This window comes from Crinia signifera, chromosome 3 (genome assembly GCF_055691185.1).
Source record: "Crinia signifera chromosome 3, ASM5569118v1, whole genome shotgun sequence".
NCBI classification, from domain to species: Eukaryota; Metazoa; Chordata; class Amphibia; order Anura; family Myobatrachidae; genus Crinia; species Crinia signifera.
The window spans coordinates 280,513,876-280,537,136 of record NC_139219.1 but is presented as its reverse complement, the minus strand read 5'-3'; the positions used below and the strand labels follow the sequence as shown (position 1 = coordinate 280,537,136).

At 43.7% G+C, this 23,261-nt stretch overlaps 1 protein-coding gene across 2 annotated transcripts in view; it reads left to right on the top strand.

Annotated features, from left to right (window-relative positions):
- The window catches only part of KLHL6 (kelch like family member 6), a 39,663-nt gene extending 26,783 nt beyond the window's left edge, over positions 1–12,880 (top strand). For both annotated transcript variants that reach the window (XM_083178255.1, XM_083178256.1), the window contains exons 5-7: positions 974–1,176; positions 8,724–8,937; positions 11,954–12,880. In XM_083178255.1, the coding sequence (XP_083034381.1) occupies positions 974–1,176; positions 8,724–8,937; positions 11,954–12,255 (719 nt within the window). In that variant the 3' untranslated portion in view covers positions 12,256–12,880. The remainder of the gene's footprint in view (positions 1–973; positions 1,177–8,723; positions 8,938–11,953) is intronic.
- The last annotated feature ends 10,381 nt before the right edge of the window (positions 12,881–23,261 follow it).

Below are 23,261 nucleotides of genomic sequence, written 5' to 3'. Positions count from 1 at the left end.
AAGGTTGACCATGTACTCAACATTGTACAGACAACAGAGGACATCGTTAACGATGTTGAGCATACACACTAGACCTTCTCAGCATGGGGTCGCAACTCCATGTTGCTGACTATCACGCTGATGACTTTTCTAATCTTAGTCAGTGATTCAAGGAGTCTGAAAAATCTACTGAATTGTCTATTATTTTAGACTCCTCCCATCATTTTGTGCCTCCACAATGCAGCCATGTATGTGCTGTCTGCTGACTACACATGTGATGTGATGGGTTATGGTATATTAGACTCCTCCCATCATTTTGTGCCTCCACAATGCTGCCATGTATGTGCTGTCTGCTGACTACACATGTGATGTGATGGGTTATGGTATATTAGACTCCTCCCATCATGTTGTGCCTCCACAATGCTGCCATGTATGTGCTGTCTGCTGACTACACATGTGATGTGATGACTTTCTGCAGTAACTTGATGGGGTCCTGTAATTATTTTTATTGTCTGATGGGGTCCCAGAGCAAAATAGTTTGATGACCCCTGCACTAGACTATATACGATATATCGTTAATTATATAATTATTGTGCATATTGTTAACGATAAATCGTCTCATGTGTACCCAGCTCAACAGAACAGTGGGACAGATATACTAAGCCTTAGATAGAGATAAAGCACCAAGCAATCAACCCCTAGCAGCCATGTTCCAGGCTGTTTTTGAAAAATGACAGGAGCTTATTGTTCGGTAGTTTATTTCTCTCCAAGGTTTAATCCATCTGCCCCATGCTGTCACTATGGCAGCGTAGAATACGTCTGGATCCTAATCACTGTCATATACACTGCTGAATGTCCTCACAGAGGTGAGTCTGGTGAAATGATTAGTCCCAAAAAGTACAGTTCCCATTTGAGCTTTCATGCACCTAAGAAGCTGACACTGGAATAAGGTATTTTATAACAACATACATATATATTTTTTTATTCCATTAAGGTGGTAAAGAAACACAAAATGAAGTATGGAAATACAACTCCTCCATCAATAAATGGATACAAATAGAATATTTGAATGTTGGGAGATGGAGGCACAAGATGGCGGCAATGTGTGGCAGAGTGTATGCCATTGGTGGCTTCGATGGCACCCAAAGAATCCACAGTGTTGAAGCCTATGACCCGTTCCACAATTGCTGGACAGAGGTTTGTATTATTTGCTGTTATCTGACATCTCTTATTATGACTTATAGATTTCAATTAAACCATGTCGAAAAAATATGAGTATTCATATATATGATTACAAAAACATTTACAATGAGGCTAAATATGTAAGGACAGAAGAGCTTACAATCTAAGGCAGCAGCCTTTTTTAATGCCCGCACACAGATATGAAGAATGTGTCTTCTGGTCACTATTAGTGATAGTCACAGTGCCATCATCCGTGCGGCCATTGGACCTGATTCAGACCTGATTGCAGTTGTAGATGACGGTGGGTAGATAGCCGTTGTCCAGACAGAAAGAAAAAAAACCCTCTCTGTGCACATCTGCAAGTTAATTGGGAATGGATCGCTGTTCGCTATCCACACACAAATCCATATGCAATTCACAAACCATCGAATGATTTTCCCAGTCTGTGCTAATGTGAGTAAGCCTGACTGTAACGATCATCTGCGACAGAAACAGGCTGACCATCTCTTAAAATGCTTGGGCAGTGCTGTGTTTCTTTCTGACACTCCCAGAAAGGTTTTCACCCCCAATATACCGGTTTCCTATCAGTCAAATTGCAGGACAGAGAGACGGTGCTTTATAAGCCTCACAGAGGACTGTGATCCATAAAATTGCCATATAAGCCTCATACAAAATGAGATCTAAATCATCCGGCCTCAAAAGCCTCATATACCTTCTTTTGTCATGAAAATTCACCCATATTATGAGACCTAATAAGCGACATGCTACTCTATGAATTTCTCATTTTTTAATAGTGTGTAATTTTTTATTATTATTATTGTATGTTTGTTTTTTATTAATTTTTTTATTACTTCCTTCTCTTTCTTTTTTTTTTAAATAAGGGGAAGGATTAATTAATTATGGATTAAAATAATCATGATTTAAATCATTGGATTTGTTTGAATTAGTATTTGACCAGACAGTGCTCTCTATAAGAGTTTACACGCTCTGTCCGGGAGGTCCGTCTGTGATTAATTCTTTATACAGTATACTTTATCTTGAGAAGCTAGTCACTTCTTTTTGAGAGTGGCAGTCTGGACAAAGGGGGGTATTCTGATTCACTTGGAAAGGCACAATCACTCTCTAATGGACAAAACCATATGCACTGCAGGTGGGGCTGATGTAACATGTGCAGAGAGAGTAATGGTATGTACACACGGTCAGATGTGCCTTAAGATCCTATCCACGATCCGATTAGATAGGATTGTGGATAGGATCTTAAGGCACATCCGATTTGCATCCAATCTTGACTATATAGTGCAGATCTGCACTATATAGACAAGGCAGCCAAGACTTTCTGGCTTCCGATACGTGAACGCGCATCGGGATCGGATCGGGATCGCAAGGGTTAAAACCCTTGCGATCTGCATCCGATTCCGATCTGATGCCGATCCGATGTTGACTATATCGTCAACATCGGAAAGGAAATCGGACCGTGTGTACACACTATTAGATTTGGGTGTTTTATTGTTTCTGTGCAGGGTAAATACTGGCTGCTTTATTTTTACACTGCAATATAGATATCAGTTTGAAGTACACCCCCCCCCACACCCAAATCTAACTCTCTCTGCACATGTTACATCAGCCCCATCTGCAGTGCATATGGTTTTGTCCATTAGAGAGTGATTGTGCCTTTCTGAGTGAATCAGAATATCCCCCCAAAGTTAGAAAGTCCACCATACCAGCACTAGAAGGGCCTAATAATATTATTTAAATTGCAGGACAATTGCAATCCATACTCTATTTCTTTCGAAGTTAGGGCTCGAATATGTGCCCTACGATCCATACGCACGCACAGTCAATCGATAATCGCTCAGTCTGTGAGTTCGCCCATCAGTGACCAGCTTTGAATCAGGCCCACTGTATGGCCTGAAGTCCGCACAATACTTGGCATGCACATTTTAGTATCTATAAATGTATAACATTCTGCAAATGCACTTGTGTCTAAATCACGCCTATAGTAGTGACAAACCCAGCAACATTCCTGATAGGGACATTGGGAAATTCAAGGCCATGTTCTCAAAACACTCCACATATGCCAATGTTGACAACACCCCTGATGGAATATCAGGCCACCCAATGGAACTATGACCTGTTGACAGATATAAAATGTGCATGAGGTGTGCAATAGTGTACAGTCATATGAGTTATTGGTTTTATAGGGCCTAAGATTACCATTGGTTCTGTTTGCTGTTTATGCATGAGTGGTCTGAGCATACAGAATTACAGCCATCTGAAGGCCTGCGCATCGCTATCACTGCTGGGTTACAGCAAACAAACGCTAATAATCAGCTGGGTCACTATGATGCAATTGAGTCATTAACATTTACAGCAGGCAGTGCCAGCAATGGTGCAGATTTATACTGTAGCACTGTGATATCCAAATAGATAGGCCGTAAACCAGTGCTCCCTACACCAGCTGCTGGCTACATGTAATATACAGTTACCCAACACACATACTGTAAAAACAAAAGATTCAAGGAAATATTATGTACAATGTGCTTAACCTATCTATCTATCTATCTATCTATCTATCTATCTATCTATCTATCTATCTATCTATCTATCTATCTATCTATCTATCTATCTATCTATCTATCGTGCATCAATCATAATAAAACAATTAACAACCAGTGGGCAGGATGTAATAAACTGAAAATACGGTAAAACCTGCGATAGCACATCCCGCCCAATGGGTGTTAATTGTTTTATTATGATCGATCGCACTATCGCTGTGGAGGTTATACCAGCTCTAGCTGGCATAACCCAGAAGAAAGCCAATGGGCTTCTTTTCACCTCCCCTGCCTCCCAGCATTGATCCTTGCCACCCCACACCGATCCGCACCCCACCCCACCCCCCTCACCAGTGACCTCCCCCCTCCCTGCATCTCTTCCGGGTGCAGGGAGGAGGAGGCGGAGCTGGGCAGCCGTCTGAGCAGGGGGCTGCTGGGCACAGTAGGAGGGGTAGAGGGGCAGAGACCCGCTCACCCCCCACTGGCTGCTTCGCAAAGGACAGCTCTCATTGCAAGACCTGCCCTTTGAGATACCAATCGCCTACGTTAGTACATGTGCAATTAGTAGAATTGCGATGTGTGGCGGGATGTACTGCAGTTGCTTGGTAAATTCCGCCCAGGGTGTGCTATGTCGCCTAGCTTATGGTACCCTCTGTTGTCAGGGGTGCTTGCACAGTGAAGTTCCAGGGCTGTCTAAGAGCACCAGTCCGTTCCTGGTATATCTCATTTTAATCCCAAATGGCTTCTCTGCATAGATCAATGTGAAGCATTAAAACATTTAAAATAACGGACATTAACATAGAGTAATCCCATTTAAAATCTTATCAGGTTTAACAGAATTGTAAAACTCTCATGTACAAATAATAACTCACATAACAATAATAATAATAATAATAATACAGGTTGAGTATCCCTTATCCAAAATGCTCGGGACCTGGAGAATTTTGGATAACAGATTATTCTGTATTTCCAAATATTTTTATATTTCAATGATGTATTTTGAAGTATCTTGCATTTATGCTGTATAAACACATCAACCACATGAAATACACACATATATATTTTATTTGTGCATAAAACATGAAGCAAAGTTTGTGTCTTATCCCAGACACTGAATGTGAATGCCAAGCAATCATTGTCTTGCACATATTTAGTGCCAGTTACATATCATGTCCCCAGTAGTGCCAGTTACATATCATGTCCACAGTAGTGCTGGTACAGATGTCCCCAGTAGTGCCAGTTACATATAATGTCCTCAGAAGTGCTGTTACAGATGTCCCCAGTAGTGCCAGTTACATATCATGTCCTCAGTAGTGCCAGTTACATATCATGTCCACAGTAGTGCTGGTACAGATGTCCCCAGTAGTGGCAGTTACATATAATGTCCTCAGAAGTGTTGTTACAGATGTCCCCAGTAGTGCCAGTTACATATCATGTCCTCAGTAGTGCCAGTTACATATCATGTCCTCAGTAGTGCTGGTACAGATGTCCCCAGTAGTGCCAGTTACATATGATGTCCTCAGTAGTGCTGGTACAGATGTCCCCAGTAGTGCCAGTTACATATAATGTCCTCAGAAGTGCTGTTACAGATGTCCCCAGTAGTGCCAGTTACATATCATGTCCTCAGTAGTGCTGGTACAGATGTCCCCAGTAGTGCCAGTTACATGTCATGTCCTCAGTAGTGCTGGTACAGATGTCCCCAGTAGTGCCAGTTACATATAATGTCCTCAGTAGTGCTGGTACAGATGTCCCCAGTAGTGCCAGTTACATGTCATGTCCTCAGTAGTGCTGGTACAGATGTCCCCAGTAGTGCCAGTTACATATAATGTCCTCAGTAGTGCTGGTACAGATGTCCCCAGTAGTGCCAGTTACATGTCATGTCCTCAGTAGTGCTGGTACAGATGTCCCCAGTAGTGCCAGTTACATATAATGTCCTCAGTAGTGCTGGTACAGATGTCCCCAGTAGTGCTTTTAGCAAAAAAAAAATATATTTTTTTACTTTCTGCAATGTATGATTTTTGGGTACTTGTGTAGTTTCACGGCGCCAGCATGGCGCCATGCGTCTGAGTCCCCTTGCGGGGCTCGCTTCGCTCGCCCACGCTGCGGGCTCGGTGGCTCGCTACGCTCGCCACGCTATTTAAAATCAACTCCATGCCAACATGGATAGTGGAGGTATGAACTATCCATGTTGGCATGGAGTTAAGTTACTTTTTTGGACATATTTCGTGGCGAGCGTACACCCGGAAGTAGCACTGGCGCCGTGAAACTACACAAGTACCGATTTTTGGAATAATTTGGATAACGGATATTTGGATAACAGATACTTAACCTGTAATGATAATAATAATAATAATAATAATAATATTTTGCATTAAATATCACAAAATCCACAAATGAGTATCAGCTATAATAGACAAAGTAGATCTGTGCAGGCTTCAGTGTAAAAAAATAAAAATAATTAAAATATATAATAAAAAAAAAATGGCATGGGGTCCCACGGCCGTAACCAGCCCCAGGCTCAAAGAGCCGGTCCTGGTCGTATTTGTATATATGGCCTACTCCCTCCTGTTGTTAAAGCACATTCACATGTCACTCACAGCTCTCCTATACTCAGACACTCAGTGACCATCTTTTTCCGCATACTCCTCTCCATCATTGGCCACAAGCCTCTAGTTGTATGCAGGGCCGGCGCCACCACTAGGCAAGGTTAGGCATTTGCCTAGGGCGCCGGCCACTAGGGGGCGGTAGTGAGCTGCAGCCGGGGAGAAGCAGCAGCCAGCAGGAAGCTATGCCCAGAGAAGCTGCCATGCCTGCAGAGGAAACAAGCAAGCAGCTATTTGTGAGTAACCCCGCCAGAGCCCGCCCGCCCGCATACTAGCCAGCTGCTGCGCTGACAGACAGTTCCGAATCCCCAGTTATCAGGCCTGCCTGCTACAGCGGGAAACTTCGTAGCCCCTGTCAGTCAGTCAACTGCCTGTCAGCGTTGATCCCCTGCCCGCCTCCCCACCCTGGATGGTCTGGACCGGACATCGACACACATGATGATGCGGGCGGCAGAGCAATGTACTGACTTTGGCGGGTGGAGGAGCCGCCGCCGCCCGACCGCCCAGCTACATAGTGAGTGTGTTTCACTAAGTAGCTGGGCTGGCGGGCGCTCCTCCACCCGCCGGAGTCAGTACATTGCTCTGCCGCCCGCTCGTGTGTGTCGGTGTCCAGTCCAGACCGTCCAGGGTGGGGAGGCGGGCAGGGGATTAAGTAACGCTGACAGGCAGTTGACTGACTGACAGGGGTGACAAAGTTTCCCGCTGTAGCAGGCAGGCCTGATAACTGGGGATTCAGAACTGTCTGTCAGCGCAGCGGCTAGCTGGTACACGGGCAAGCAGTCCCCTGCACCCTCGGTAGTTTCATTACTTTATTAATTATAGAGCCTGGTGGGGGTAGCGTCTACGCGCCATGCAGTTGGAGCCTGGAGCCAGGCAAGGGGGGGGGGGGGGGGGGCGGTGTCCTGCAGGTTTGCCTAGGGCACCTAGATGCCTTGCACCGGCCCTGGTTGTATGTTGATTGAGTCCTCACTACTTATATTTAAGCTGTAATGTGTATTGAACTGTGGTGCTCTTTATTTGTACTATTTTTGTTATTTATGTCAAGTTTTGTCTCCCTGTATTGTTCCCTTGCACGGCGCTGCGAAGCACTTGTGGCGCCTTATAAATAAAATTATAATAATAATAATAATATTAACCTTTTCATGTGTTGACCATTACCATGTTGAACTTTTGCTTGTGTTGACATTGTGGGTACTTGTGTAGTTTCGCGGTGGCAGTTACGTAGTTAGCGTAGCGTCCCTGTCAGAATCAGCGTAGTGTTCCTGCAGCCAGCGTAGGCAGCGTAGTCAGCAGGTAGCGTAGTCAGTCAGCGCTTATTACATTGTGTGGGAACCATTGACCATTTGAACCTGCCTGACATGACAGGTGTGAATGTGTTCCTGAAACACCCCCACTATCCACGTCAGCCCAAAGCGTGGCGAGCGGACGCAGTAGGCGTCTTCTCGACCTGTTCATACCCCCACTATCCACGTCGGCGTGGAGTTGAGTGTATAAAGTGTGACAAACGTAGTGAGCCACCGAGCCCAATGCGTGGCGAGCGCAGCTGCCACAATTTATAAAGTCAACTCCACACCGACGTGTATAGTGGGGGTATGAACAGGTCGGGAGGATGCAGACCGTATCCCCTCGTGGGGCTCGTCACACTTCGGGCTGGCGTGGATAGTGGGGGTTTGAAATGGAGGCATTTGCCAGCATGTAACATGGAGCACTGACAAATGCATCCTTTTTTATGCATGAGACGCACTTACACACCGCACCCCCCTTTGTGCACAAGACGCACGCGTTACTGTACCCTTAACCCTGTCCGTCTCCCTATAGTGGACACAGGCAGGGTTGCCGTACCCTACCGCAATAATTACTGAGATGCAGGAAAGTCTTGAGACACTCTTGCATCTCAGACAGATGGAGCGCCTCTCCGCCGGTGCCCGCATGATCCCCTCTCCGCCGGCGTCCTCCAGCGCAGGGGATCTGGCAGTTACCGGTGCTGTGTGAGAGGCGCTCATTTTGCCAGGGAGGCTGGAGACAGAGTTGCAGCTCTCAGGGACAGTATGGTGACTACGCTGCCTGACGGGGACACCACGCTGACTACGCAGGGCTACCGCGGAGTCACTACGCTGACTATGCTAGGCAGCCGTTAGCCTATGCTGAAAACGTAGCGTAGCCTGCCGCCACGAAACTACACAAGTACCACATTGTGCTTGTGTCGACCATTTGTCAAAGTTAACTTGTGTTGAAATTTTGGTTTTGACATATCGACTGCCTATCCAAACACTGTCAACCTATTATCTGCATACCCCAGATAACCAGACAATGATCAGAATAGATAATCTGTGTGTACCATCATGCCATTGACTTAGCTGTACTGTCTTGCTGTGTAATTGCCTTGTATTTTGTTATGTTTGTACAGGTAGCCCCATTAGCAATCAGCGTAAGTTCATTTGCGGCAGCGGGTCACAAGAACAAGCTCTATGTTATTGGGGGAGGACCCAATGGAAAGCTGGCCACGGACACAACTCAGTGTTATGACCCGTCTACTAACAAGTGGAGTTTTAAATCACCAATGCCAGTGGAAGCAAAATGTATTAATGCCGTGACCTTCCGTGATCAGATCTATGTGGTTGGTAAGTACTTTGAGCCAATCATAAAGAACACATAAAACAATTGTCACAACATGCCATTGGAACCATGAAGAAAAATGATGTTTCTAATATCTCTACTAAACTATAACGGACAATAAATCTCAGGCATACAGTGTCATTTATTAATCACTAAATAACTATTATACCAATATAGTATATCTAGAAATGCACTACTCAAAAGGATTTGATCAAAAAGAAAATATTGACTATTAAAGGAAATTGAAAGTATATTCCCCTTTAAAACACCAGTTATCTGCAATCTTAACAGCAGTTATAGGAGATCTCTGCCCCGGTCCCCCATTTTCAATAACACTACCAGCTCCCATATGATTCTATGGGCACTGCTATTTCTGACACTTACCAAGCTTCAGTAGCTAAGGAGTTAAGGTCCATACACACTGGGCGATTAAGTTTTGTCTTTTGTTCTGCTTTCACCTTAAAATCCGCCCAGAGTGTACGGGGCAACGATGAGCGGTGAGCGCACTTCCGCATCATCGCTGGCTCCGCTGCTCATCTGCTGTTATTACCAGCAGATGAGTGACAGGGTGGACGGCTTTCCATAATGTCCTGCTATGGGAAGTTGTCCACCCCCCGGGGAAATCGCTTAGATCATTGGCCAAAAATGCCCAGTGTGTATGTCTTAGCCATTGTAGCAAATAGGGAGAAGGATCCATAGGATTTCTTCCCTGTAATGGCCATTAGCACATACATGACCTGCTGACCGCACATGCACAGTAGTGTGACCGGCACATAAACAACAAAGTCCAGTATTGCATCAGCAATCACTTTACTTAGACATTGCTGGGACACTCTCCTACAGAAACTGGTGTCCCTAGATGTGTTTTATGATACATTCTTGTGACAGCAAGAGATGATAATTATCAGGTCACTATGCGTATTGCAATAAATTAAGGCTGCACTATGAGATATCCCTTCAATAGCAATTTGGGACTATTTATACTAGAGAAGAGACGTTTAAGGGGGACATGCTAAACATGTATAAATACACCCTTTTTCTGGTAGAAAGCAATCTAGGACGCGAGGGCACGAGTTTAGATTAGAAGAAAAAAGACTTTGTTCATCTAGAAGAAAACATTTCTTTACAGTCAGAGCTGTCAAACTTTTGAACTCTCCTCCTGGAGAAGTGGTGTCGGCAGACACTATAAATATGTTTAAAATAAGGTTGGATAAACATTTATTGGTTTAAAACATCCATGGGTACGAATAAGTAACATAATCTGGCTTTAAAATATCAGAACATACTATACAACAAGGGATAAGCTACTATAAACATAGGTTAAACTAGACGGACGCAAGTCTTTATTCAGCCTCACCTACTATGTAACTTTGTAACTATTATGTTGCAGATGTATTAAGCCTTAACAAGAGATAAATGCAAGGGTGATAAAGAGAGATAAACGTCCAGCCAATCACCTGCTAACTGCCATATTACAGGCTGTATTTGAAAACAGTCAGTAAGGAGCTGATTGGCTGGACATTTATCTCTCTTTATCACCCTTGCATTTATCCTGACAACTAAGAACAAAATCACATAATAATTACTTTTTTATTTAGTTAAAAAGGTGTCAATTAGAGATACAGTATGGTCATTTTAATTGTTATATATAGTAAAATACTGTATATGCTTACTCCTATCACTCCGATGTGTGCGGTTACTGTGAGCGTAGAGCAAGAAAAAGGCAATGTTTTATCACTTGGTTTACACTACAGTCATTGCTTTGTGACCTAATACTGTATGGGTGCCGGATGACCTACAATAGTCGGGAGTCCGACAGTCAATATACCTAGATCTGAATCCCAACTGTTAAATGTCTGACAGTCGGGATCCCGATTTACAGGGGCTAGTCTCTATTGTGGGGGTCCACGACCCCAATAGAGGGAGAATAGAAGCTGTGGAAAACGCAGCGAGCCACCGAGCCCACAGCATGGCAAGTCCAGCGAGCCCTTAAGGGGCTTCTTTGCGCTTGTCCTCCTGTCGGAGCACCGGCAGTCTGGATTCTGATGTCGCTATACTGACCATTGGAAATCTGAATGTCAGCCCGGCTGTAAATGGCCCTTATAGCACCTTCCTCACTGCTACACCATGGGCCTTATTCTAGTTCACTCTTTCTGACAAAATCCTTCTTAGATGGACAAAACCATGTGCACTGCAGGGGGGCAGATTTAAAATGTGCAGAGAGAATTAGATTTGGTGAGTCATTTTGTTTCTGTGCAGGGTAAATACTGACTGCTTTATTTTTACACTGCAATATAGATCTCACTTTGAAGTAAACCCCCCACCCAAATCTAATTCTCTCTGCACAAGTAACACCTGCCCCACCTGCAGTGCACATGGTTTTGTCCATCTAAGAAGGATTTTGTCAGAAAGAGTGAACTAGAATAAGGCCCCATGTCCTCACCCATTGTACGTAGGGCAGTTGCATTTTTACTAGGCTATTCATTTGTTGATTATTGCATGTGAAGCTGCCACCCAGGAAACAAGATAGACGGCCTCTAAAGTCATTGCAAGTCTTCCACAATTTAATTCTTATAGGCAGCATTAACGTGGAACAGCTACTCCTAGGGCTGGCCTACAGTATGGCCATGCACACTGGCCACAGCAGTAGCGGCACTGTTACCATGTTTCTCTATATACATGATCACAGCTAAAGGCAGATACACACCTCAAAAACTAACGTGACACGCCTGCATTTTTGTTACAACTCCCACATTACCTTCCTTAAATGGACCCGTCCTTTTAATCGCTCCATATAAAATATCACTCTGGTCACAATGGTGCCCCTTGACACCTGCGCATTGTGATTGAGGCACATGCACAGTCTGCTGGTCATTGCTTCATTGAATAAACATCAGCATTATGTACAAACAAGAATTAGGCCCATATGTAGCAGGTGCAATGGAATTACTGTAACTGTCATTTTTGAATCCGTAGTCTACGGTTTATAACTGATCATTTGTATTTTGTATCCATCTGTAGGTGGGGCAATGAAAGCAATGTATTCGTACAGTCCTTTGGAAAACTCTTGGTGCCTAGTGACAAAGTTTAGCCACGAAAGAGCGAGTTGTGGAATCGCTGCCTGTTGTAATAAAATATTCATCACGGGTGGGCGAGACGAGAGGAATGAGGTCATTGCTACTGTCATGTGCTGGAACACTGAGGCAGAAAAACTGACAGAAGAATGTGTTCTCCCGCGCAATGTTTCCCATCACAGCAGCGTAACAATAAGAAAATCATACAGTCACATCCGCCGGATAGTCGCAGGGGCTGTGTCTGTCTAAGCGCCACGGGCCCAGCGCTTCATCTGGAACATTCCTTCATTTAGTGCATACAGCAGCAAAGTAAATTATGGGAAGACGACCATACAGTATATTCATTTTGCAGATGGCGTATTGGGACGCTTATTTATTGACCTTACACAGATAGCTGTAACCCATAGCAACATACAGTAAGTGGATGTTCCACTGGACTAAATATAGCTAACAGCTGATTGTTGGCTATTGGGTTATACAGTACATTGTGGTGATACTTGGCCTTTTATTTAAGTAGCCCATGTGGGCCTAAATTACAGCATACGACTTTTGTACTATAGTTGTTTTTTTAGATTGTTATATATTTTCTGATGTTATTTGATTGCTCTCTCAATTGTATATTTTAACTGTTTTTTTTTTCTAAAGCTGCATTGTAGCTGACTGGTACTGTACATTATTTTCTATTCCTCTTTTATACCTCTGTTTTACTTTCAGGCATTGGTTTTGCAAATGGCCAGTGCTTTACCATGGGATGTAGTCAACATGTTCACATTCAGAATATCGACACTATAATGTCAATAAGGTCTTAATGTTGCATGTTTATAATATTGACATTCTTAATGCCGATATTCAGAATATTGGGGCAGATGTATTAAACCTTAACAAGAGATAAATGCAAGGGTAATAAGGAGAGATAAACGTCCAGCCAATCAGCTGCTAACTGCCATGGGTACTTGTGTATTATCACGGCGCCCCCGATATTAAGTCGCACGACTTTTAATCGCATCGCATGCCATACACCGGATGCACACTGATATGATTTAAAATTCTATAAGCACCCTATACGATTTTAAATTGTATAAGCATTCTAATGGGTGCTTACAATGTTAAATGCACCCCCACGCCACCCCCAGTATGAACGCCAACCCGAAGCAGCAAACCCGCGAGGGGCGGCGGTACGCGTCCTCCGACCTTTTCATACCCCCACTATCCACGTTGGCGTGGAGTTGATTTTATATAGTGTGGCGAGCCACCGAGCCCGAAGCGTGGCGAGGGAAGCGTGCCCCGCGAGGGGACGCGTATAACTTTACATGTATTCCGCATCCACTCACCACGCTTTGGGTTCACGTTCATAGTTGGGGTGGCGTGGGGGTGCATTTAACATTGTAAGCCCCCATTAGGGTGCTAATACAATTTAAAAATCGCATCGCATTGTATGGCATTGTATGCCATATACAATGCTATACAATTTTAACATTGTATGACATCGGGTGAAATCTCGTTGCATCACATCGCATACCATCGCATGCCTTTTGGTCTGCGATGCGATGGGCGCCATGATAGTACACAAGTACCCTACCATGTTATAGGCTGTGTTTGAAAAAAGTCAGTAAGGAGCTGATTGGCTGGACGTTTATATCTCCTTATCACCCTTGCATTTATCTCTTGTTAAGGCTTAATACATCTGCCCCATTGATACATGAAATTAGGGTTAGGATCAGTGGGTTAACTACAGGGTGACTAGAATGTCCAAGGGCCCACAAGGTAAAGGGGACCTACAGTACCTAGCACCACCGTCGAAGCTATAGCATATGATCGCCCCGAAGCCTGGATATCTGGACTCCTGGTTCCTCGCCTGCAATGCTGCTTGTTGTTCCCACCAAACCTGTCTGCTGCTTACCTGAGGAGGTTACTCTATTGTTGGGGTCTGCCAAGGGTGTCTCCATGGCTATTCCAGCTGTTATCTGTGAGTGTGTCTGTTTACAGGGAGTTCCTCCGGCCATCATTATTAAAGTGTTTTTTTTATTTACAGCACTGGCGTTTTGATACTTACTGCTCAGGCGAAATTACATGGTATCCTTCTTAGTATTAAAGTGAGGCATAATCAGCCTGGACTTCAAAGATGCTAAAATTAAGCCATGTCATGCTTTGGGTTCGCAAACATACCGGGAAGCCTCAGTCACTGCCTTTACAGTCCTCTCGAGTTTGGTAGCAAAAAAATTAAAAAGGTTTTCTTGTAGCACACTGTCTTTTGTGAGATCTTATTACCTCAGCTGGAATGCCTCAAAGCTGTGGCGGTTCATACAATGTCTTATTCTGCCACTCAATCATCTCCAAATACTTCTCAGCTTGAAATTTGATGTAGGGAACTCTGAAGTTGCGGGGATCTCTCACTTGAAGATGAGATTCTCGTGCCAGAAGTATTTGGGATATGGCAGTTTTGCTCACATCTCTCCTTTTATCCATCACCATAGTCATGAGAAGATTTTTGGGATGGCCATAGTGTGAATTCCCAGCAATGGTTAAATCAATTTCCTGTAAGTGTTTCTTTGATAAGTACCATGATTTTCCTATTAATTCCCACAATAGCTTACTGCCTTATATACAAGAGCTTGTTTTCTATAGATTGTAAGCTTGCAGCAGGGCCCTCCTACCTCCAAGTCTGTCTGTTGTTACCCAGTTTGTTTTATCACTGTTTACTATTGTAGAGCAACGGAATCTGCTGCGCTATATAAGAAACTGTTAATAAATAAATATATGTGATTTATTAGGGGAGAGACCTTAAAGGATGAATGTAACTAGAATTTTCAAGTTTTTGATGGATTTGAAGTACTTATATACAATCTCAGGATCATGTTTGCTGTTGTTAGCAGGGACAGATTTCCCACCATGGGCGGCATGGCATCCCCCCTTCTCGCGGGAGGATGGGTCGCGGGGGGTCGGCTAATCGAGGGAGGGGGGGTCGCGGGGGTGGCCTATCACTTAAATCCGTCCCTGGTTGTTAGCCATGTGGAATGAGAAATTGTTCCAGGATTACGCTTACAGAGGTCATGAGGGCAATATCCTGAGCCTGACTGCTTTTCACAGTTCATACAGGTATTGCGGTACTTATGTAGTATCTGGGATGCCGATTTTTTGATTGTATGCCTTAAGTTAAGGCATACAATCAGATGCGATGCGATGCGATATCGCATCGCATGCGACCATCGGATGCGATGACCCGATTTTTCCATAGGAATCAATGTTAAAATGGACTGAGTCCATTTTAACATGTAATTCAATGGGAAAAAGGGGTCCTTTTCATACCCCTACTATCCAAGTGGTCATGGAGTTGGATATAAACCTGTGGCGAGCGTAGCGAGCCACCGAGCCCGAAGCGTGGTGAGCGAAGCGAGCCCCGCGAGGGGACGGTATTCTGTGTCCCCTCGCGGGGCTCGCTACGCTCGCCACGCTTCGGGCTCGGTGGCTCGCTACGCTCGCCACAGGTTTATATCCAACTCCATGCCCACTTGGATAGTAGGGGTATGAAAAGGACCCCTTTTTCCCATTGAATTCCATGTTAAAATGGACTCAGTCCATTATAACATTGATTCCTATGGAAAAATCGGGTCATCGCATCGCATCCGATGGTCGCATGCGATGTGATGCGATGTACCCGATTTAGAAATCGGCAGCCCAGATACTACATAAGTACCGGTATTGCTGGTCTTTGTGGAGTTCTATGGAGTCTAAGCGGTTTATTCATACCTGATTTAGCAAGGCAGCCAATTATCGATTGCATACGGATCATAGCGCGCATATGGGTGGACATTCAGTGAATAAAATTAACATCTTTTCTGATCGCAAGCCATTCAGAAGTAAATTTATAGGGTGCTGGCATTTGGGGTGGTAACTGGCTGTTTTCTGGGAGTAAATTCAGAAAAAAAGATACAATGTGTATCTACTGTATAGGTACTGTCTTAGCTGCTGCTCAGGAGGGAATTGCGGAAGCCCCCTATAAATATAAAAGTAGTAGTAAAAAGGGGGGTTGAGCAGCGCTTGGTTTCACTAAAAGAACCACTGATATTCAAATAAAATGAAACAATTGGTTAATGTACAATAATTAATATTGTGATATTAAAAATAAAATAATAAAAGCAATGATCAATGCTGAAAAGAATCAGTCTTGCATATTTTGCGAGGAGGAGGCGAACTTCTCCACTAAAGATCTGGTCTCTATTGAAGCCTCTGGATTCCCAGGGCTATTTTTGTGCAGGCTCCAGCAGGAACTGTGGCCCTTATTCTAGTTCACTCTTTCTGACAAAATATTTCTTAGATGGACAAAACCATGTGCACTGCAGGTGTGGCAGGTGTAAAACCCCACCCTAATCTAATTATCTCTGCACAAGTAACACCTGCCTCACCTGCAGTGCACATGGTTTTGTCCATCTGAGGAATATTTTGTCAGAAAGAGTGAACTAGAATAAGGGCCACAGTTCCTGCTGGAGCCTGCACAAAAATAGCCCTGTGGATTCCCCAATCCCTTTTGGTATAGATTCGGCTACTTAGGTGTTTAGCCTTTAAATGAGTATAGTTCCGGAATAATACCCAGCTGAGAATATTGGTTACCCTTGTAGGCAGATGAGCAGTCCGTCTTGAATGATCCACAATGGGCAAGTAGCACTTCACTGGCAAAGGTGGAGACGGCAGGGTCCTTTACTGTCTTTTGGGATGCTGGTCCGGAACAGGTGTCTCAATGCGTTTCGGTGCCCAAATGGCACCTTCCTCAGGAGCAGTGTGCTGTATTGGTTCATTTTATTTGGATACCAGTGGTTCTTTCAGTGAAACCCAGCGCTGCTCAAACCCTCTTTTTTCTACTGTTTTCTGGGAGTGTCAGTTAAAATGCAGGTGTGCCCAAGCATTATTATGAAGGGTGTGTGACCTCAGGTCACGCCTTGAGTAGGTTCTGGGTTACGCAAAGACCGCACACACTGGAAAAATCATTCAAAGGTGAATGGATTTATGAATGGATTTGCAGGTAAACACCGATCGGCATGATTGGCATTCGCAGCCTTGCACAGGATGGGATTTCACTCTGGCGGTGCTATCTGATTGTAGGGCTAAGACAATGTCTACTTGATTACATTTTTTGATTGTATGCTTTCAGAGTGAGATAACTGTCCTCCTAAAGGACCTGAATGTGATGCAGGACCACTGGTTGGACCATTTATGCATATCACAAGATGCCGTAACAGCAATTTGTTAAAATGCACCAATCAGATATTCCACTGAAGTGTTCAAATCATGCGGGGGCGGTTCCTCTCTTGAATGTCTACCATAGGTTTGTATCTAACTGCTTCCAACTGTAGCATTTTGGCCTAAAAGCAACTTCATTGCCATCATACGTGCCCCACTACTGTGCCTTCATCTGATTACAAAATATCTTAATTGGCACCAAATTTTGAAAACTTCAAGCACCCACTGGGGATAGTAAAAATTATTCAACCAAGCTGAAATTTTGCAGATGAGTTTCTGTTTTGGACCCACAGCATTTTCACATTGTTGGAATTTCAAACTCACAATTTAGATTATTTTTTTTTGGTCTATTGGGGGATACTGTAAACCCCCTCCTCCTCTGCCAGTTCCCTGTTGGTACCTACTGCAGCTACACATGTAGACATAAGAGTGAATATAAATCTAATCAGAGGCCCATTATGAGCATTTGCCACAGGCCTCCAAGTTTCTGAAGCCATTATTTACTGGGATCTGCATGGGCAGCTGTAGGTCAGTGTTTTTGGGGCTTTATTTTTCACCGTCCTTCCATCTTTCTCCCCCTCTTCACCATGAATATCTCTTTCTTATCCCATCTCTATCTTTCTTCCTCTAAATATCTCTTCTCAATAGAAGGACAACCCCACTGAGGTACATGAAAGATTGGTAAACGTGTAAAACGCTTTCGGCATACTGTAGGAAATAGTTGCGAGAGGCCTCACAGAGGTCTTTACAGAGAAAGCAGATCAAACAATGTATTTTATATGCACATTAGTTTAATCCTGAGAAAGATTAAGTGATTTGTTGATTAGAAATCAGAACAGAAAGTACAACCCAAAATATCCCACTTACTCAATATGGTAACAACTACACCAGATCTTTTTATAGTTATATCGTTTACAGCGAGGGCATGTTTCTTGGCACAACTGGCAACAGCTATTCTTAAGATGGAAAATGTAACGGGATGCTTTTTTTTACAAAATCTTATAAAATAACTGGACGTTCTGTTTGTGAATATAAAGTCAATTTATATATTTATTCTGTTGTGTTCTTTACATTTCTGTCTGATTTCTCAGCTCTTGTAAGCCAAGTGTACCCAATTTTTTCATTATGTAGAGAGTTTCAATATATTCCTAATAAACAATGCCACCCTGAAATAAAGGTTTGCATGTATTACAACATCTCTCCCCAAGGGCCTTCATCATAAGATCATTTTTTTCTAAAACCCTTTTAATTTTACCAGCACCCTTCTTTGCAATGACTTGAGCATATGAACTGTAGAAATAAAAAGCTGGGTACTTGTGTAATAGCACGGCGCCAGGCTACGCTATGTTTTCAGCGTAGGCTAAGCTACTCTGTCAGCGTAGCCCAACGGCTGCCTAGCGTAGTTAGCTTAGTGACTCTGCGGCAGCCCGGCTCTGTCCCTGGCATCCTTGGCAAGCCTAGTGTGCGCCTCTCACACAGCTCCGGTAACCGCCAGATCCCCTGTGCTGGCGGACACCGGCTGAGAGGGGATCATGCGGGCGCCGGTGGAGAGGCGCTCCATCTGTCTGAGATGCATGTGTGTCTCAGACACTCCTGCATCTCAGTAATGATTGCGGCAGGGTACGGCAAACCTGCCCGTGTCCTCTTCAGGGAGACGGGGTTGGGGGTTCAGTAGCACGTGCGTCTCGTGCACAAAGGGGGTATGCGGGTGCAAGTGTGTCTTATACACAATAAAGGAGGCATTTGCCAGTGCTCCATGTTACATACTGGCAAATGGTGCTATTGAAAAAATGCCACCGACTCTTCCTCTGTCTGCGGCAGGTTAAACATTGTGAGAGGTTCTGCAGCCATTCCTAATTAGCAAGGAGCTTATACGAGCGTCAGAAATAATACAGCCACAGTCACTTCACCTTCACCTCTGACTGACGCTGACTCACTACGCTGGCCATGGGAACACTATGCTAATCTGACAGGGATGCTGACTATGCTGGCCGCGGGAACACTACGCTACTTCTGACAGGGACGCTAAGCGGCCGTGGGAGCACTACGCTACTTCTGACTGACTTCTCTAACTGCGCAGGCCACGCGAACAGTACGCTGATTCTGACAGGGACGCTACGCTAACTACATAACGGGCGCCGTGCACAAGTACCAAAAGCTGTAATATTTCTCACATGATCATGAACACAGCATACTGTATTTACCTACTCTCCAGAAAACTGCAGGAGACACTGTGTTTTCAGGCATTCCCCAGCATCTCCAGTAGGGGCAGGATTTCCAGCACTATCGCTTTAGTGAAGCGGGGCAAGATGTGGAAGTAAACTTTGGGAATTGTGGCTATGGTTTGAGGAGGAGGGGGGGGGGGGCTGCACTGGGTACGTTTATTGCAGCTCTTGCTGCTGAAAACATATTAATTTGATTATACCTCACAAACAGGATGTGATATCAACAGAAATAAAGGTGCTTATTAAATATCACTAAAGGGTCCATTACATGTATTTAGTAACAGGCTCATTAACCCTTTGAGTGCCAACCTCTCTGTGAGAGATGAGCAAAATATTCGCTAAAAATGCCAGCATCACTCACATTTGTTATACAGTATAAATCCCAAAAATATATAATTATTAGTGCACCGATGCGGTTGACTAAGATTCAGCAAACTCTTAAATTGGAAAGTTGTCACTTGCAGGAACCTATGTCAACTTTCTATTGGAAGGAAGGCCAGGTCGCAAAGAGGGATTCCATCGGATCCCCAGCCACCTCCACACTGTGTGTCCTGTGGCCATTCAGATGCTTGAACTCTCTGTGCCTATACTAGCTGTTGAGGCAGTTGCCTTTTTAGAGTCTCTAACAATTTCTGAATTGGAATCTGCGATTGGATCATTCCCCGGATGGATGACACCTGGGTTAGATGGGGTCCCTTTAGAACTTTACGAAAAACATTTTAGTTTTTATGGTCCCAAACCTCTGAAACTTTTTAATGACTTTTTAGGAACAGGAACCTTGTCCAATTTCATGACAGAGGCCCTAATTATTATTTCTTTTAAAACCAGACAAGGACCCAGAACAGGTATAATCCTATAGTCCAATTTCTCTACTAGCTACAGGCATCGAGATCTTGGCTAAAATATTGTCAACCAGACTAAGCTCACAAATCATTCATGAAGACCAGAAGGTAGGTACGCATTGGGTAATGTGAGATGTCTCTATACCCACTTGCAGTCTCCTGGCGAGAGCTCCTGCTCCTCAGTGATTGTTTCCTTGGATGCTGCTAAAGCATTCGATTTGGTGGAGTGAGGGTTCTTGTGGGGGGCACTGGAGAGATTTAGTGTTGGACCTAAATTCATAAAATGGGTCAAATTACTTTACTCAGCGTTGTGTCTCTGTGAATGGCCATGTGTCTTCCCCTTTTTCTTTACAAAGAGGTATGATGCAAGGATGTCCTCTGTCTCCAATCCTCTTTGCCATTGTGATAAAGCCTCTGGCTTGTATTATTCATTCTTCTTTACGAGTGGCGGGGTTCCGGCTGGGCAGAAGGATATGTCAAATTCATTATTAATCTCTGATTATTCGAACGCTATGAATCATGTTCTGGATATAATTAAACTTTTGGGGGTTATTATCCTTTAACTGGGATAAGACTTGTATCCTTCCTTCCTGAGGTTCCTGTCCTGCTGGTCCAGTTGGAACTCTGCCACTTCGCTGGGTCGATGCATTTAAATATTCGGATATATGGGTAACCAATCAATCTTCACAGTTTTTTTACATTAAATTTACAACCGCAATTACCTACATTAACATATTGGAGTGTTGGGGAAACTACCACTTACAGTCAAATGCAGAATTAATCTCAATAGCTTCAATGGTTATGTATTCACCACCACAACTCACAGAGAGTTTGTTATTTAATTATAATGGGCCAACAGGCCCCAAAAATCGAATAGGCCCCCACGAATAAGTTTATTTGTCCTTCTAGCAATGATTAGTTAGAAGAGGTGTGTGTTCTTCTAAAACTGCAGATGGAACTGTGCTGCCTGCAACAACTCTGTGCTGCCTGCAACAACTCTGTGCTGCCTGCAACAACTCTGTGCTGCCGGCAACAACTCTGTGCTGCCTGCAACAATTCTGTGCTGCCTGCAACAACTCTGTGCTGCCTGCAACAACTCTGTGCTGCCTGCAACAACTCTATCTGAGATTGGGAAGTGTTCCTTGCTAGACAGAATCTTTTAGGCTGCGTACATCGGTCACCTATACACTGAATGATATATCTTGTACCCGCATGGTATATAGTTCATTAGCCACATTTAGCCTCATGCCGCCGGCGACTGCCATGACAGCACATCATTCAGCAGGCAGGCGGGCACAATCACTGGTGTACATCAGACGATTTGTATGATCTATCGCTCTGATCTGTTCGATCGGTCGGCATGTCATCTGATGTGTAACCACCATGGGATAACATAACAGGTCCATACTGTTGTAACACAATAAATGTCTCAGTTTATTGTCATTATAATCTAACTATAATCTAGATCAGTGTTTTTCAACCACTGTGCCATGGCACACTAGTGTGCCTTGAGCTGTTCTCAAGTGTGCCCCCAGATCTAGAGATGCCCAAACCAGTATACAGCCACCAACAGTTTAACTGTTATTTACTGGTCTCTTCTTTCCATGCAAAGGGCCAATGTATTTTACATGAACTGTGTCAGTTTAATGTCAGGAGAATACAATAGCATATTCAAGGGTAGCCTAAAGTTGGGACGGGGTACTTATTATTTGTGCCCTAATTTGTTTTAGTGGTCCGTGTCTACCTCCCCCTTTCTTGCAGTGGGACTTGGGACGATTCTGTCGCAGAGCAACAACAGTTTTCTCTGCCTGCATTTGCCCCTGGCTGAGGGATGTACAGCGCTGTCCTGTGCTTTGCGGTGCCTCACATACTCTTTAGTTCATAGTTTTTATTTGCTGGTGGTTTGACCACATCTCCATGATAAGGCCACACCCCTTACACTAGCCGCTCCTGGTCCAACTTTATACTTTTCTTAGCTGATGTCTGGAGAATACAGTAGCATCTGTAGCAGGTTTATGTCCATACAATACAGTAGCATCTGTAGCAGGTTTATGTCAGGACAATGCATTAACATGTGGACCATTTTAATGTCAGGAGAATAACTTAACACGTGTACCAGTTTTATATCAGGAGACTACATTAACATGGGTACCAGGTTTGTGTCAGTACAATACAGTAACATGTGTACCAGGTTTTCACCAGGACAATGCAGTAATATATGTACCAGGTTTATGCGAGGACAATACAATAGTATATGATGTACCAGGTTTATGCCAGGAGAATACAGTAACGTGTTTACCAGGTTTCTGTCAGTACAGTACATTAGCATATGTACCAGGTTTATGCCAGGACAATACAATAATATACAGTATGTACCAGGTTTATGTTAGATGAATACAGTAGCCCATGTTTATGTCATGTCAGGGCAATACAGTAGCATATGTACTATGTTTATTTCAGGAGAATACAGTAATATACTGTACAGTATGTACCAGGTTTATGTCATGAGAATACAGTAGTATACAATACTTAACATATTACATGTTTATGTCACAATGTACCAGTTTGACATATTGATAAAGCAGCATTAGCAGTAAATGATAATGTTACAGTATGCAAAATAGTACTTTCATGAAATGTCATATACAGTAAGTGTTTGGCAATCTTTAGTACATTAACCTGAATGTGACAAGGTATATCTAGTTAGTAAATATAGGTTTTAATGAGTTGTCTTGTTATCTGACAGTCATACCTCCTTTCCTGCATCATATAGCTCATATCTCAGTATTATCATCCCATGTTGCCTAGCAACATTGTTTAAACAATGATTCCTCTCATGCATGTACAATGTCTGATCTCAGCAGTGGGAGATAGGGGGTAAATGTTTACTCTCCCTACAAAGAATATCAATATGAAAGGGGTGCTCATTATAAAATCGTACAGATACAGATAT